The following is a 14,556-nucleotide window of genomic DNA, read 5'->3' as shown; positions in this document are numbered from 1 at the left end:
ATTTTGTATCAATATTATAATAAAGAAAGAATTATGAAAATATGACTTGTAGTTTTCGAAATATAGGGTTTAAAACATCGACGAAAATGATCGTTTTTAGCCACGAACGATGTAAACAAATTGCGCCCTCAGTCGACAATTGTATGAACTAGTCATTTTTCGTAAAAATAATTATATAAAATCATGATTTTAAGTAACATATTTTATATATCAACATTGTAAAATTCAATAAAATATGATATTACTTATTTATTATATAAAAAAGAGTGTTTATTTAACCTCGTTCGAAGAATTTCAATGCACTATTTTCCTGTGTAATTGGACAGGCCTGACACCATGTGACTTTACGGCACTCGCGAGAAAATTATTCCGCTGTGTTGAATCGCGTCAACCAATCAAAGGGCGAGAATCCAAAATCGTTCAACCGTGAGACTTGCGGAGCGGTCGAATGCGGAGGTTTGATTGGCTTGCGATGACATCATACCATAAAATGGCGTTTTTGTAGTTGAGCCCCTCGGAATTTTTCAAAAATTATTTAAAAAATGGACTAAACGGATATTTTTTATGGTATATGGGTTGTTACTATGAAATATTCGAATCATAAAGGCCTCATATCGGGATAAAATTGTTTTTTTAGCAGTTAAAATTAATATTTTTCTTAGTAACAAGCACATGGTATGTGGAACTATATTATCTTGGTGTAGGAATGAAAAACATTTTGAGGTCATAAGAGGCTCAACTACAAAAATAAGGTTGAAATGGTAGGTCATTGAGCCTTCCGAGGGTTTCGTAGTAAACAAAAGCTATACGCGCTAGGCGATAACGATCTTTTAACCACTATATTCACATTTTTGGTTGAATGAAATGGAAATAAAAAATACTTGATCTTATAGAATAATAGGTAAATAAATATATACTCAAAATGATATATTATAATTTATTTATTTTCAGAACAATTACCTAATAAAAAGTGTTACCAAAGTAAAAAAACACCGCGTCAATGACATTACGCGCATAGTAACGTGCGCGCTGTTTAATCGTGGTAATGAAAATGGAGTCAGCTCTCGGTATTCCTATATATATATATATATTTATTTATTTAATAATTATGATGACCTATATAATTTTATGACTTGTATTCTTTTGTAATTATTTTCTGATTTGGTTTTATTATTTGTTTCAATGAGCGCTCATAGCCGTACGCCACTACTGTAGGCCTACTCTACTGAAAGTCGTTGCTACATACAGGTTCATGCCTTAACCTTGTGGGCCGACCGCCGATGTAGACATACGGCGGTAGAGTAGGCCTAGTTCTAGTATTAAAACAATCACAAGTTAAAACTGTGATTTATTTATTTTTTTTGCCAAGCATTGTTGTTCACCATATATTTAACGTTATCGATAATAATAATAATATTATATGACGTAACCTAGATATCATAATACGGCATATTTTAAGCATAATAAAAGCGTAAAAATAGCGACCGCAATTTACTACCGCGCATCGTTTCTGCGCATCAATATACTCGGTTCAGTTCGCTGTGCAAAATCTTGGTTTTAGTTGACGCCGCCAGCGGTTGTTTACCTTGTACCGTTCAAACGGTCTTTATGGTGCATTGTGGGTGAATATGTCACCTTTTTAATCGCCATCTTTTTTTTTCGATCGGTTTAAAAAAAAAATTATCAAGATCCGTTTATTATAAGCAAAGTTATTGATTTCAGAATAGGTAAGTAATATTGAGTGATAAAAAAATGATTTTTAACCTAATTTTTCGAATATAACGGTTATAGACCCATTAAAAACAATATGAAAAACGGAAAGAACAGGTTGTCTTTGACTTGAATGCAATAATTTCAAGCAGATTAAATGCGACGCTTCCCGACGCCAACGACTTTCTTAGGCCAAGTCTAGGTCATTTGAAGGTCACTTGGCCTAGCTTTTTGTTAATCAATAAAACCATAATAAAATCATTTAGTATATTAATAAATAATGTTTATTGACATTGTAAATTTAATTGTTGATGTATATTTAAAGTTTTCTAGAATTTTGAGTTATTTAAATACCGTAAATTAAATAATATTACTGTATTGATATTTTATTATAAGCATTACAGAGGGTGTTAGCCTAGTTGTTAACACCACCGTGTGCAGTCCCTTGATTATTAAGTTTGCTGTTCTATCTGGTAGGTTTACTCCTTCTATTATATACTGTTTTTTGTTAATTATATGTTTTGTTGATTATTTGTTGTTTTTATTGTTCAATATGGTCTTCTAATGAAAAAATTTTATTTTAACGTTAATTTTGTTATTTATATATAAAATTATTAATATCGATACTAATTGTTTTTTTTTATTTTTCTAATTTCAGATTCAATATAAATACCCGCACCAGTTTACCAATCTGATATTTTAACCAATAAGAAATATATAAATTCCACAAATCATAGTTTAATTAGTAGTTTATCATACTATATAGTATAATTTAATTATGAAAATGAATTTGAGCTATACTAATCAAGACAAACATAAGAATATTACATATAAACCATGTATTAAAACACATTTATTAAAATCTGCTATACTGTAGACTACATTAACTCGCTTACTTTTAAATAAATGTGTTGCAAACAAAAAGAAATGAATGTATTTTTTGTATTACTGTTGACTGCTTTGGTTTTATTACTGCTGGTGATTTGATGTGTTGAAGATGCAGTAAAAATTACGTTTACAAGTACGAAAAAACAAAATGATCATTAGTGTTGGACGCCCAATTTTTTGTTTACATTAATTCTGGTTGCCATGGCAACTTATTAGTAACATACACAATCATTTTTGTATGCAAACACTCCTAAATATCGAGTTAAATCCAATTCTTTATTTTCTTGTTTACATAAATGCTGGTTGCCATGGTAACTTATTTCTACCACATAATCATATTTGTTTTAATGTGGTTGTTGTCACTTGGTATTATTAGTACCTATTGGTGAAAAAACAAGTTTTATATATATTCTGTACACTTGTTTACCTTTTTATAGGTTGACATCTTTTTGCGCATCACATTCAAATTATTAGTAAACAAATTAAAGTCTTGTTGCTATGGTAACTGTTCATCTTATGAAATTAAAAATTATTTAGTTTGTTGACAATTTATTGAAACTAACATAATAACTTTGTTTTAGTAATAAAATATGCTTAAAGATGTATTGTCCCTTTGACTAATTCCAAAAAAATAAAAAATAACAGATTTCGAAAAAAAATGGGTCAATTTGAAGTATCATAATAGTAATTTAACTTTCAATAAAAATTAGTCGAAAAAAAAATCATTCAACTGAATTACAAACGGTTTTTTGTTAAAAAAATAACTGTGACTTCCAGTCAAAGTTTTCGATCAAAACATATCCCATAATACAACGCGCTTGCTAATGAATTATGCATACGACTCCTTTTTTGGCTTGTTTATTTCTGTACGTACCGCAAGAGAACACACGTGTGAGTTGATTATCATCGTTCATCGCGAGAGAGACGAACCCGTGGTAAAGGATGGGTAAACGAGGCCCTTATTCTGGATTGAGATCATCGGAAAAGAAAAGGCGCAAACTTACACGTAATGTAGCGTCAAATGCTCGCAGAATTTTGCTAAACTTCGATACATTTCAGAGATGGTCCGTAGTAAAAGAAGCAAATAATTTAGCAAGTAATTCTGATGTTGCAAATTTTTTGCTTGACAGGTAACTTCTCTCTTTAGTACAGTGTCCATCGGCTCTAGGGATTAGTTAGGGCCTTTTATTTAGTAAAATAGGCAATACTAGTAAGTAATGATAATTATTATTATTGGTACTATAGTTCCACAGAGTTATAGATAGCCTAATTATTTTGAATTTAGTATAATACTAATAATAATAAATAGGTTAGGTTAGACCTCCAGGCTAGGCCTAGCCTATCTATACTAACTACTATATAGCCTATACTACTACTACTACTAGGCCTGCCTACCTTTGCAATTAGATGAATCGTTCGAAAACAGGCGGATTGATAGGCCTAGCTAGATAGAGTAATACAACACACCTTTCGTAGTACAGCAGGTATTTTGAGACAGAAAGTATACTTTTAGTGTTAGTGTTATATATAATCTAGCATAGAATAGCTAGCCGCTAAGTCTATGCCTAATTAAAATCATAGATCCGGTTACCTAGCTGAACATACACACAGCACAGGTCCTACCATTTTTTTTTAATAAAAAAATTGGCCACCCATGACGAAAAGGTTTACCTCCTAACCATTTGACTTGGAATTTTAAGTAGATAATTGATTACAATACCATCTGTTTGGTAGTGAGGGCCTTCACAAACAGGGCTGGTAAAATAATTATTTTCCTAGCTAGAGTGGGAATTAACTTTGGTACCTCCTCTGTTGTTACATTACTAGGGCTAGCCAGTGTCAATTTTAGTACAGTATTAATTTGATGATTTGGTATATTAATTTTTTTTTAAATTTAAATTGTAAAATTGTTTTCCCTTATTCTATACCTCTTCACACTTAGCAGGGTTGCTAACTTCCATTTTTTATGAAGATTGTGCATTTTGTAAAAAAAGCACCAAATTTGGCACAAACCTTCTTTAGGGTATATCTAACAATCCTAGAAGGGGTGCCCAAAAATCGGAACAATTTAACGACGTCATTTGGACCACGCCCTTTTTTTAGTATTATGTAATTAGGTGAAAACTTAAATCTTCGTATATACATACCAAGTTTGGTATCAAATTAAAACTCATGACATGTACATTGCAATACACACATAACAAATATATGATTTCTCTTCAGACGGAATATATAGGTCAAATAATGTAATTTTCTGTCATATTGAAGGGGATTTCAATCAAAACGCGCCAATATTGGGCTATGTTATGAACATTGTAGTTATAAGAACAACAACATTCATTTTTGTAATAGAACTACAGTACTAATATATATTTATCCTGTATCAGTTACTTTCCTTTAACATAATATTAGGAACCACTGAAAAAAAGTATATAAAACATATACTGTATCAAACTTGGCTCAATAATCACTGGACTAAGTAAACAGACAAAAGACCATTTGACTGACAATTATGGCGTTAGCATCCATAACAATACATGGAGGTGATTATCAACTTTACTTTTATGAAATTATTTATCTGGAAACAAACACTTATAATGGTACAGAGTTGCTAGATGACGAACAAGTTCCACGGCATGGGTAACAAAGACCGGTGCAAAAAAGACCTGCTGAACGGCACTTTCAGTTCCCTGAGCAATGCAGGCAACCCATTCCTCGATAATTGTTCAGAACTTATGGTCTTGGATGCTCGAGATTGTGGCAATGAAAGTGCAGTAGTGACAGTTCGTACAATTCAGGATGTAGGTACTACCCTGTACCAACAATATTTCAAGGAAGTTATTCTCGACAGAAGTGTTGCAATTCAACAAGCCATCAAACAGAATAAGCTGCCATTGTTCAACACACCATGGTCAAAATCAGTGTCCAAAACAAAGCAACAAGTTAAGAGTTTAAAAAGTGACTGCAGCCTATTCAGTCGACTGTATATTGCAAGTCAATCTAGTGATGGAGATTTGGAAGACTTCTTCATGCATGAAAACCAGCCATGGCAACCCTCTTTGGCAGTAAATGGCAAGCTTCGACTACCAACTAAGAAGTCTGAGTTGCTACAGCATTTGGAGACTGAAGGCCAGCCTGAACCTCCTACATATTTTGACGTAAAGGTGTTTGACAGAGCTGCTATTGTCCATGCCCTTTCCAGCAACCATGCATTTACATTTGATGACTACGGTGATAAGGTGAGTACATTTCTTTGCATTCAGGATTGTATCTATTGTTTAACCACCACATAATTGGTCACTTCTATATGCGGATCGTTATTCTTGTATCATTTGTATGACAGGTCTTTCTACCGTGGACCAGACAGCAGCTGCAGAATAGTAACAGAATTGATATAGTGTGGGACACTTACAGAACAGATAGTCTTAAGCAGTCTACAGGAGAAAAAAGAGGAAAAGGGGTCAAGAGGAAAGTTGGGGGACAAACAAAGATTCCAGGGAATTTTCCAGACTTTCTGAAAGATCCAGTAAATAAAGAGGAGTTATTTAACTTTTTAACTACAAAGGTGTCTACCCATGATTACTCTGAAGTTTACATTACATCAGGTAAGTTTTATTATGATACATACTAATTTATTTTGTTTGTAACCAAACGATTAATTTACTTATACAGTTTCATACCAATAATTAATTAAAAAGGCATATTAAATTAGTAAGTAATTCTTGATATATGTCCTGTAGGCGAGTCTGTTGTATGTTGACATCTACTCAACCAATCTGCGACCATGAAGAGGCCGACTCCAGGATGTGCATTCGCATTGATGATGCCTTAAAGAAAGGTAGCAGGGTTATTTTGGTGCATACAGTTGATACTGATGTCGTTGTTATCCTGGTTGGTATTTTCTGCAATCTAATAGCCTGTTATCTTGGTACGTGTATCTGGGTCGTATTTGGCATGCGTAAGCACTTCCAATATTTTAATATAAATACCATCTGCCATAACCTAGGAGAGGATAAGTCAAGAGGGCTGCCAGTTTTTCATGCATTTACTGGGTCCGATACTACATCCCAGTTCTTCGGAAAATCAAAACACTCCGCATGGGAGACGTGGAACTCATTTCCAGCAGTCACAGAAGCCTTTCTTTTCATGGCACATCACCCTTTCAAATCTCTAGGAGTCAACTCATCTCAATTCCAGTTGCTAGAGGAGTTTACATGTCATCTATACGACAAGACAAGTACTTTAAGAAGTGTTACTAAGCTAAGACAAGATCTTTTTTCAAGAAAAGCACGGACAATGGACAACATTCCTCCTACACAGGTAAGGGGAGCTTCCATATAATTGTCAATTGTCGTTTAATAATTTATTATCAGATTCATGTTTTTCTTTCATTAAAAGGTAACACCAATCTTTAAATTGTTTATTGCAGGATGCACTTTTACAGCATTCCAACAGATCCATATACCAAGCAAGCATTTGGACCACCAGTCTACAGCCACATCAGAATGCTCCATCACCAGAAGACTTTGGTTGGACTAAAACCGGCAGTACATGGACACCAGTCTGGACAATACTACCTGAAGCATCCAAGGCATGTAGGGAATTGCTAAAGTGTGGCTGCAAAAAGTTGCCTTTTTGCTCAGGGAACTGCAAGTGTCGTTCAGCAGTGCACTGGTCTTGTTACCCATGCCGTGGAACTTGTTCGTCATCTAGCAACTCTGTACCATTATAAGCGTTTGTTTCCAGATAAATAATTTCATAAAAGTAAAGTTGATAATCACCTCCATGTATTGTTATGGATGCTAACGCCATAATTGTCAGTCAAATGGTCTTTTGTCGGTTTACTAGTCCAGTGGTTATTGAGCCAAGTTTGATACAGTATATGTTTTATATACTTTTTTCAGTGGTTCCTTATATTATGTTAAGGAAAGTAACTGGTACAGGATAAATATATATTAGTACTATTACAAAAATGAATGTTGTTGTTCTTATAACTACAATGTTCATAACATAGCACAATATTGGCACGTTTTGATTGAAATACCCTTCAATATGACAGAAAATTACATTATTTGACCTATATTCCGTCTGAAGAGAAATCATATATTTTTTATGTGTGTATTGCAATGTACATGTCATGAGTTTTTATTTGATACCAAACTTGGTATGTATATACAAAGATTTAAGTTTTCACCTAATTACGTAATACTAAAAAAAGGGCGTGGTCCAAATGACGTCGTTAAATTGTTCCGATTTTTGGGCACCCCTTCTAGGATTGTTAGATATACCCTAAAGAAGGTTTGTGCCAAATTTGGTGCTTTTGTCACAAAGTGCACAAAAAAAGTGCTAAGTCACCCTGCTAACTGTGCTTTATTGTTTTACGTTTAGTCATGCAGAAAGACATAGCACAGCTTCTGGGCCGACCAGGACAACAGTTTCTACTCACCTTCCTACAACATCGACGCCTATAGAAGGTGCTTATTTAAGAACTACACTATCTGGTGGTTCAGATACAAGGTATGAAAATTTAGATATAATACAAATTTTGTTATGAAATATATTACTAATAATATTAATACCGTACTTAAATTAGATCACATGGGATTCACATAGTGAACGGTTGCTTTCTACACTCACGATTACATGGCTTCAACACTCACTACTAACTGACTTCTCAATAGGAACTCTACAAATATAACTATAAAATATAGAAATTGTCATTGATCATAAATTGTTCTTTAGAATTTCTTCAATATCTGGAATTGATAGATTTAGCAGTAACTCAAGTACTGTAACCGCTTTTCCAAGTGCTTCTGAAGATGGAAGGTAAGTTTAAACTAAAATTGCAGCGCTTTAACTTTTCTGTTTCACTTAATTCCAATGGAATGAACACAGCAAAATCCTTGTCTGTGGCTTGATAATACCCTGCACTCTTTATACACTATGCCAATCTGATTACTGTTATTGAGAAATAAAATGGCATTAAAACTGTTATTTTTTTAGTATAAGCAACATTAAAGAAGAGGACAGACCCAGATGCTCTGCTGAAATATTAAAGTAAATGAATTCTGTATACTTTTCATTTTATATGTTACAATGTATTAATTTTAATTACATAGTTTAAAATCCTTTCCCCCTCGATTGCTAGTGTTTCTAATCACACAAATTAAGAGGTTGACATCATTGCACAAGTATTACTATTATTCTTTCAGTATGACCATTGACATTAACTTGTCAAGTGAATCTGAGTCAGAGAGCACTTGTGATGAAGATGAAGATTATGATTTATATGAACCATCATTTGACATAAGCCTTTGGTAAGTCATCATCTATTCCTTTAACCTAAACTTCATTGTGATGCAGTAAAGCATCATTTAAAAAAAAATTCATGTTTGAAATTAAGTCATACATACATTTTTCAGTCCCAACAATCCACTTAACCTCAGAGAAACCTCATTCGTTGAAGAGGAATTTGAAATTGAGGCAGAAAATGATGATCCATCCAGTCAGATTGAGGAGGACATTGAAGGTGTGGAAGTTGAAAGCCCTTATGTTAAACACATTGATATTATGGAAGAGTCTGACTTTCTTATAAAAGATGAAACCTGCATAGTGTACTTAAACTGTTTGAAAACCTTGGCAGAAATCAAAATCAACAAATCTTGTACTAGAAAATCCTGTAGTAGTCCTGTTGATCTGCATTCAAAGTTTGTTGGTTCTGCTGTGTATTTCAAATGGGTAAAAAGTCTTACTTTCAATTTTTGTAAACATTTTATCTTAATTTAATAATTCATAATTCTAATTAATTCCTGAAACCAATTTATGAACAAGTCTATGGTACCATCAAACAATGATGGTTGCTATGTAATGTGTTTCAGCTTGTCAAATGACTTATTTTATGAAATTGGTTTAATGGTTTATTTAATAAATATATTATTGTGATCTACTTAGATTTGTACAAATGGCCACCTGAACAACAAATGGTGTTCTCAACCAATTCTAAAGAACAAATTGCATGGAGGGGATTTGTTAATGTCTACGGCACTTTTAGCTTCTGGAAACAACTATGCAAAGATTGCTCTTCTGGCCAAGTTTTTAAAACTTCATATTCTGAATGTCAACACCTACTATAGAATTCAGAGAAAATATCTTGTGCCTGCAGTTACTGAATTATGGGAAGATACCCAGAAAGAAATCTTGACAGCACATGAAGGAAAAGATGTTGTACTGCTTGGTAGGTATTATAATATAAAATGGAGGTGTATGGAAAAAAAATAAATGTGACTAAACTAAAGTTCATAGGTCAAGGCTTCATTGTGCAAATGAAAATGCAGGATGGAACTAAATTACTGAAAAACGCTAATATTGTTTTTGACGAGTTATAGTGAAGAGAAATTCTATTAAAAACTGTTGTTAGTGGTGGTCAGGTACAAATCTACTTATATACAGTACAGGACAGAATTATTGCAAAAATCCCAACGCATTCAACACGTTGTCGTTGCGTTGTGTTTGCGTTGCGTTGAACGGCTTTCAACGTTTAGTTGTTTATTCAACGAAAGTCATTATCAGCATGTCAAGTAAACAATTAGTTATTTCAACGCTAGCTGCTGCAGCACTAGACTGGCCGATTGCACGCCTGAACGATCAGTAACAACAACAGGCAAAATACCTATCGGCAGTCACTACCAGATATTTTAATATAAATAAAATATATATGAAGCTTAGATATATTTTTAAGTATTGAACGGACAGTTACCAAATAAAACACACAGTGATATTTCCCAGTGTTTAGTGAAGGAAAACATCGAATAATAATGTCGATGCCAAGTCTAACAGTTAACACTGTACTGTAGGCCTTCCGGGGGAAAACACGATCTCACGTCGTAAAATCAAACAACGTGGAAATTACTGACATCAACACACGAGGCCGCCACCCTGGTTTCCTCAAGAAAAACACCACGTGTGTTATGACGTATTTAACGATCGTTAATGACGACGAAGTAATTAATTTTATTTAATTTTAGGCCTACATTTTTTAGCTGTTCGAGATTCAAGAGATAAAGTTAAAATATTGTTTCTCTATTTTGGTTTTTATTTTATAATTGTCCCATTGTTTGTTGTAATGTTTGAAAGAACTAAAACATTTGACGTGTCCGACACCCATGAACCAATTTAAATCTTTATAAATCGAACAACATTACATTTTTAAGTACAAAAAGCGTTTTGAATACGTTAACAATAGAGCGTGTTGAATGTGTTGAACCCGTTGACCGTTCATTGACGACGTTAAACAATTGAATCCCATAGCGTTGAACGCGTTGAAAACGTTGCGCGTTTTGAAAAGCATCACACTGTAAACTGATTAAAATGTTGGCTGTTCGCTCGCATATTCTCGCAACTCCCATCCCATTCATACAGTTTCAGGAGGAGGCCAATATAATTATATTAAGAAACAAAACAATAGTATGTTAAAGAGAAAACGCCTAAACCTCGCCTGTAATAATATATTGTCTTGCATCAGAATAAAGTGGTTCTTTATTCTGAATTGTTTGGTTATTCAAATATTTGTGGGTTACACCTTGGCGTGAATAATGGTATGGCACAGGTTTTGATTTTAAAGAAAACGCCTAACATTGCCTATTGTCATCAAATTGGTCATTCCTATTTCTTGGTTATTATATTTAACGCTTTTCTCTGCATGGGTTACGTTAGGCATCACAATAATTAATTTATAATATAATACATGATAATGATATATTTATGGATAATAATAAAACTAAACGATTTTTTCCCTTTTAATTACGCGTTATTTCATAATGAATGAACTCTTCACCTTTCGATCAGTTCGTCCCTCACGTCACGAAAAGCATGCGTGAAAAAGACGACGACCATGCTGGATCGTTATGTTGGTGGTGTATTGTTGCCTTCCATGGCGGCGAGTGTAGGCTACGTTGTTTTTATAAATAATCGAGAAAAATGTAGTACAGTACTGCGAAGTTTTTAGTTTTGGAAATAATTAATTACGATGTGACCTAGCCTCCAAGATTCACCGCCGCCTTAACTTTGGTATTTAATACTCCAGTTAATATAGGCACACAGTAATTGAGGACATGACCACTACTTTTAACTGCGATGGCAGACGCGGCTCATATACACACGGGGCCTACTCGTTAGTAGTAGGCCTAGCCTAGTGTAATATATTAAGCTAGGTTTCCGCGGAAAAATACACATTATGTTTGTTTTCTTAAATATTTGTAATACTGTATTTTATACTATTACTACTACTACTAATACACACTGGCAATCTGTAAATACCATACGAATCCGATTGTTCGTTATTTCAACGCAAACTCAACGCAACACATTGTGTTGGTTGAATAAACAGTTCAACGAACTCAACACTTTCAACGCCAACGGACAACGCAGTTTCAACGCGTTGTCAACACTTTAACAATGCGTTGAATGCGTTCAAAATCTGCAATAATTCTGTCCGGTACTGTACAGTACAAGAACGTTATTACTGTAAATATTTTTTTTTCATAGGAGATGGAAGGATGGACAGTCCAGGACACTCTGCCCAATTTTGCACATATACTATGATGGACAATGCTGACAAAAGTATTTTGTCAATTATAACAATTGATAAGCGGGAGACAGAGGGCAAAAGTACTTTAATGGAAAAAGTAGGATTTCAGAAGAGTGTTTCATTTCTCAAACAACAAAATGTGAATGTCGTTGAATGTGTAACCGATGCACACTTACAGATTGGCGCATTGATGAGTATGTTTTATTTTTACATCGTAATTCTAGATGATCACCAAAATCTAAAATAAATTTTTGATTAACATGTTTTTATTCTGTAAAATATGGTTTATTTTTATATTTGTTTTTCTTCATCACTCTAGAAAACGAATATCCAGACATCAAACACTCACACGATATTTGGCATGCTGCCAAGAATCTAGCAAAAGCATTGGTTGCAGTAAGTTTTTTGGTAATTTGCAGACAATGTAAATTATTTTATTATAGTTATACCCTAATTTCATAATATGTAAAATAGGATATTTATTATACAAATTAATACTAATCTTTTGTTTCATTGGTATTTTTTATACAATTTAACAGGCTGGTCAGAAGAAAGACTGCAAAGTCTTATTAAGTTGGAGCAAAGATATTGTAAACCATTTCTGGCATACCTGCGAGACTTCAAAGACATATGATGAATTTCTTGTATGTACATGTTTTAATTTAATGGTGCACATACTGTATATACACTCTCAAAGACAAGTTATATTGTTCTTGAACATAAACTTAAGCACAAGATCTTCTTTATTGTGGAATTAATTTCTTTATTCTGGTTTTACTATGTTCATAAATTTTAAAGGCTCACAGCTATCTTCAGATACTGACATTGTCATATTACCTCTGTGTGTATCTGATATTGTATCCATTTTTTCCATATTTAAAAAAAGAAATCTGTATTTGAGATATGTATTTTACTGATTTTCTTGTTCAATGATAGGGAATATGGTGTGGAATTCTTCACCATGTGGTGGATGAACACCAGTGGGCTTTATCATATAGTGATGTTGGTACAGCCTCCTGTAGTCATGGACCTCTTGAGAGCGAGAGACAAAAGGGATGGATGACAAAGGGTCATCCAGCGCACGATGCACTACGAAAGATCGTCCTAAACAACAGATTCCTAAAGAAAATCCCATATTGGCTTAATTTTCGGTGAGCAAATTGATTAAAAATAGAGGAATGGTTTATACTATACAAGCATTTCTGTGCATATTCTGTAGTATTGATTAAAGCTAAAAAAAAAAAAAACAGGTGCTCTAAACAATAAATATACATTTCAACAGAACAATATACACATAATAAACACATTTATTAGTATTACTTTAAAACTTGCATATTTTATTGCATTTGACAACAGTATTGACTTAGCTATTTATATATACATATTGTGTATTTTTAGTGGAACTGCTGAACTGGAAAATTTCCACCAATGTATTTTGATGTATGCGGCCAAAAGATTCCATTACAGTCCACCAATGTACAAAGTAAGGAATCTTCTGGCAGCATTGGATTACACAGCAAACCATCAACGAGAGATCAAGAAAAATAAAGATGGGACCACAAGGTACATTCCATAGTTTTTTACAGTTGAATATTAATTGGCTATATTAATTACTAAATACCGTACTACATATGAAACCGACAAGTCTATTCTTAAATCAATTGTATCTTTATGCCATGTACAACGGAGTTACCATGGAACTAGCTACAGGTATATGGGCAAAAGAAATTTGACAATTAATTTTAAAATCGGTTTTCCCGAATTGCAATCTAATCAAAATATTCCAAATTGCTGTCAAAAATTATAAACAATTATTTTCTGTTGTGTAGATATCAACGCTTATTTAACAAAAAAAGTAAGAGGTGGACAGTGGTGCCTGTTAAAGAAGAAAAGGATTACAGCTACATCCAGAAATTGGTGGAAATGGTTGTATACAGAAGACTACTTGATGAAACTAGCCTGAAAACAGTAACAGGCTTAGGAGAAGATGACCCAAGAAGGCTCAGCAGAAACATTGCTTCAGTACCAGCACCACCAACTCATCAACTAGTTGAAGAGAAATTGTTAAGATTTTAAACAAAACTATGATGTATCAATTACCTTTCTATTCGTGCAAACAGTACTGGGCAATTCCTGTTAAGTTTTTAATGTATTCAGTTAAAAATGATTTATTTTTTTCTGTTTTGGTACTAAAATGAGCAATTAAATTTGGAAATCTATTTGTGGGAATTGTACAAAGGGACAATACAGCTTTAAATTCGTCCTGGTTGAAAACCAACATACTGGCCAAATGCATCGGGGTATTTGTCCCGTACTGCCCATACACAACTGGGTATTATATTCTGATGCCAATACCGAGACGACCATGTGGT

The 14,556-nt window shown here is 33.6% G+C and overlaps 2 protein-coding genes and 1 long non-coding RNA gene across 3 annotated transcripts; all 3 read left to right on the top strand.

Moving 5' to 3' along the window:
* The first annotated feature begins 1,647 nt into the window (after nucleotides 1–1,647).
* LOC140046738 (uncharacterized) lies at nucleotides 1,648–2,447 on the top strand. The gene is made up of 3 exons (XR_011844830.1): nucleotides 1,648–1,727; nucleotides 2,115–2,183; nucleotides 2,369–2,447. It is a non-coding gene; the product is annotated as an uncharacterized lncRNA (long non-coding RNA).
* A 2,766-nt stretch (nucleotides 2,448–5,213) lies between these two features.
* On the top strand, nucleotides 5,214–10,036 carry LOC140047583 (uncharacterized). The gene is made up of 10 exons (XM_072092620.1): nucleotides 5,214–5,837; nucleotides 5,942–6,203; nucleotides 6,605–6,918; nucleotides 7,028–7,209; nucleotides 7,987–8,115; nucleotides 8,341–8,424; nucleotides 8,602–8,655; nucleotides 8,811–8,915; nucleotides 9,021–9,336; nucleotides 9,550–10,036. The coding sequence occupies exons 1-10, from the start codon at nucleotides 5,214–5,216 to the stop codon at nucleotides 9,874–9,876; spliced, it is 2,397 nt and encodes a 798-aa protein (XP_071948721.1). The 3' UTR covers nucleotides 9,877–10,036.
* A 1,694-nt stretch (nucleotides 10,037–11,730) lies between these two features.
* Nucleotides 11,731–14,260, top strand: LOC140047582 (uncharacterized). Its single transcript, XM_072092619.1, has 7 exons — nucleotides 11,731–11,767; nucleotides 12,142–12,378; nucleotides 12,504–12,580; nucleotides 12,724–12,828; nucleotides 13,121–13,335; nucleotides 13,583–13,747; nucleotides 14,014–14,260. The coding sequence occupies exons 1-7, from the start codon at nucleotides 11,731–11,733 to the stop codon at nucleotides 14,258–14,260; spliced, it is 1,083 nt and encodes a 360-aa protein (XP_071948720.1).
* The last annotated feature ends 296 nt before the right edge of the window (nucleotides 14,261–14,556 follow it).

The sequence above is a fragment of the Antedon mediterranea genome, chromosome 4 (assembly GCF_964355755.1).
Source record: "Antedon mediterranea chromosome 4, ecAntMedi1.1, whole genome shotgun sequence".
NCBI lineage: Eukaryota > Metazoa > Echinodermata > Crinoidea > Comatulida > Antedonidae > Antedon > Antedon mediterranea.
This window is presented reverse-complemented; position numbering and strand designations above follow the sequence as displayed.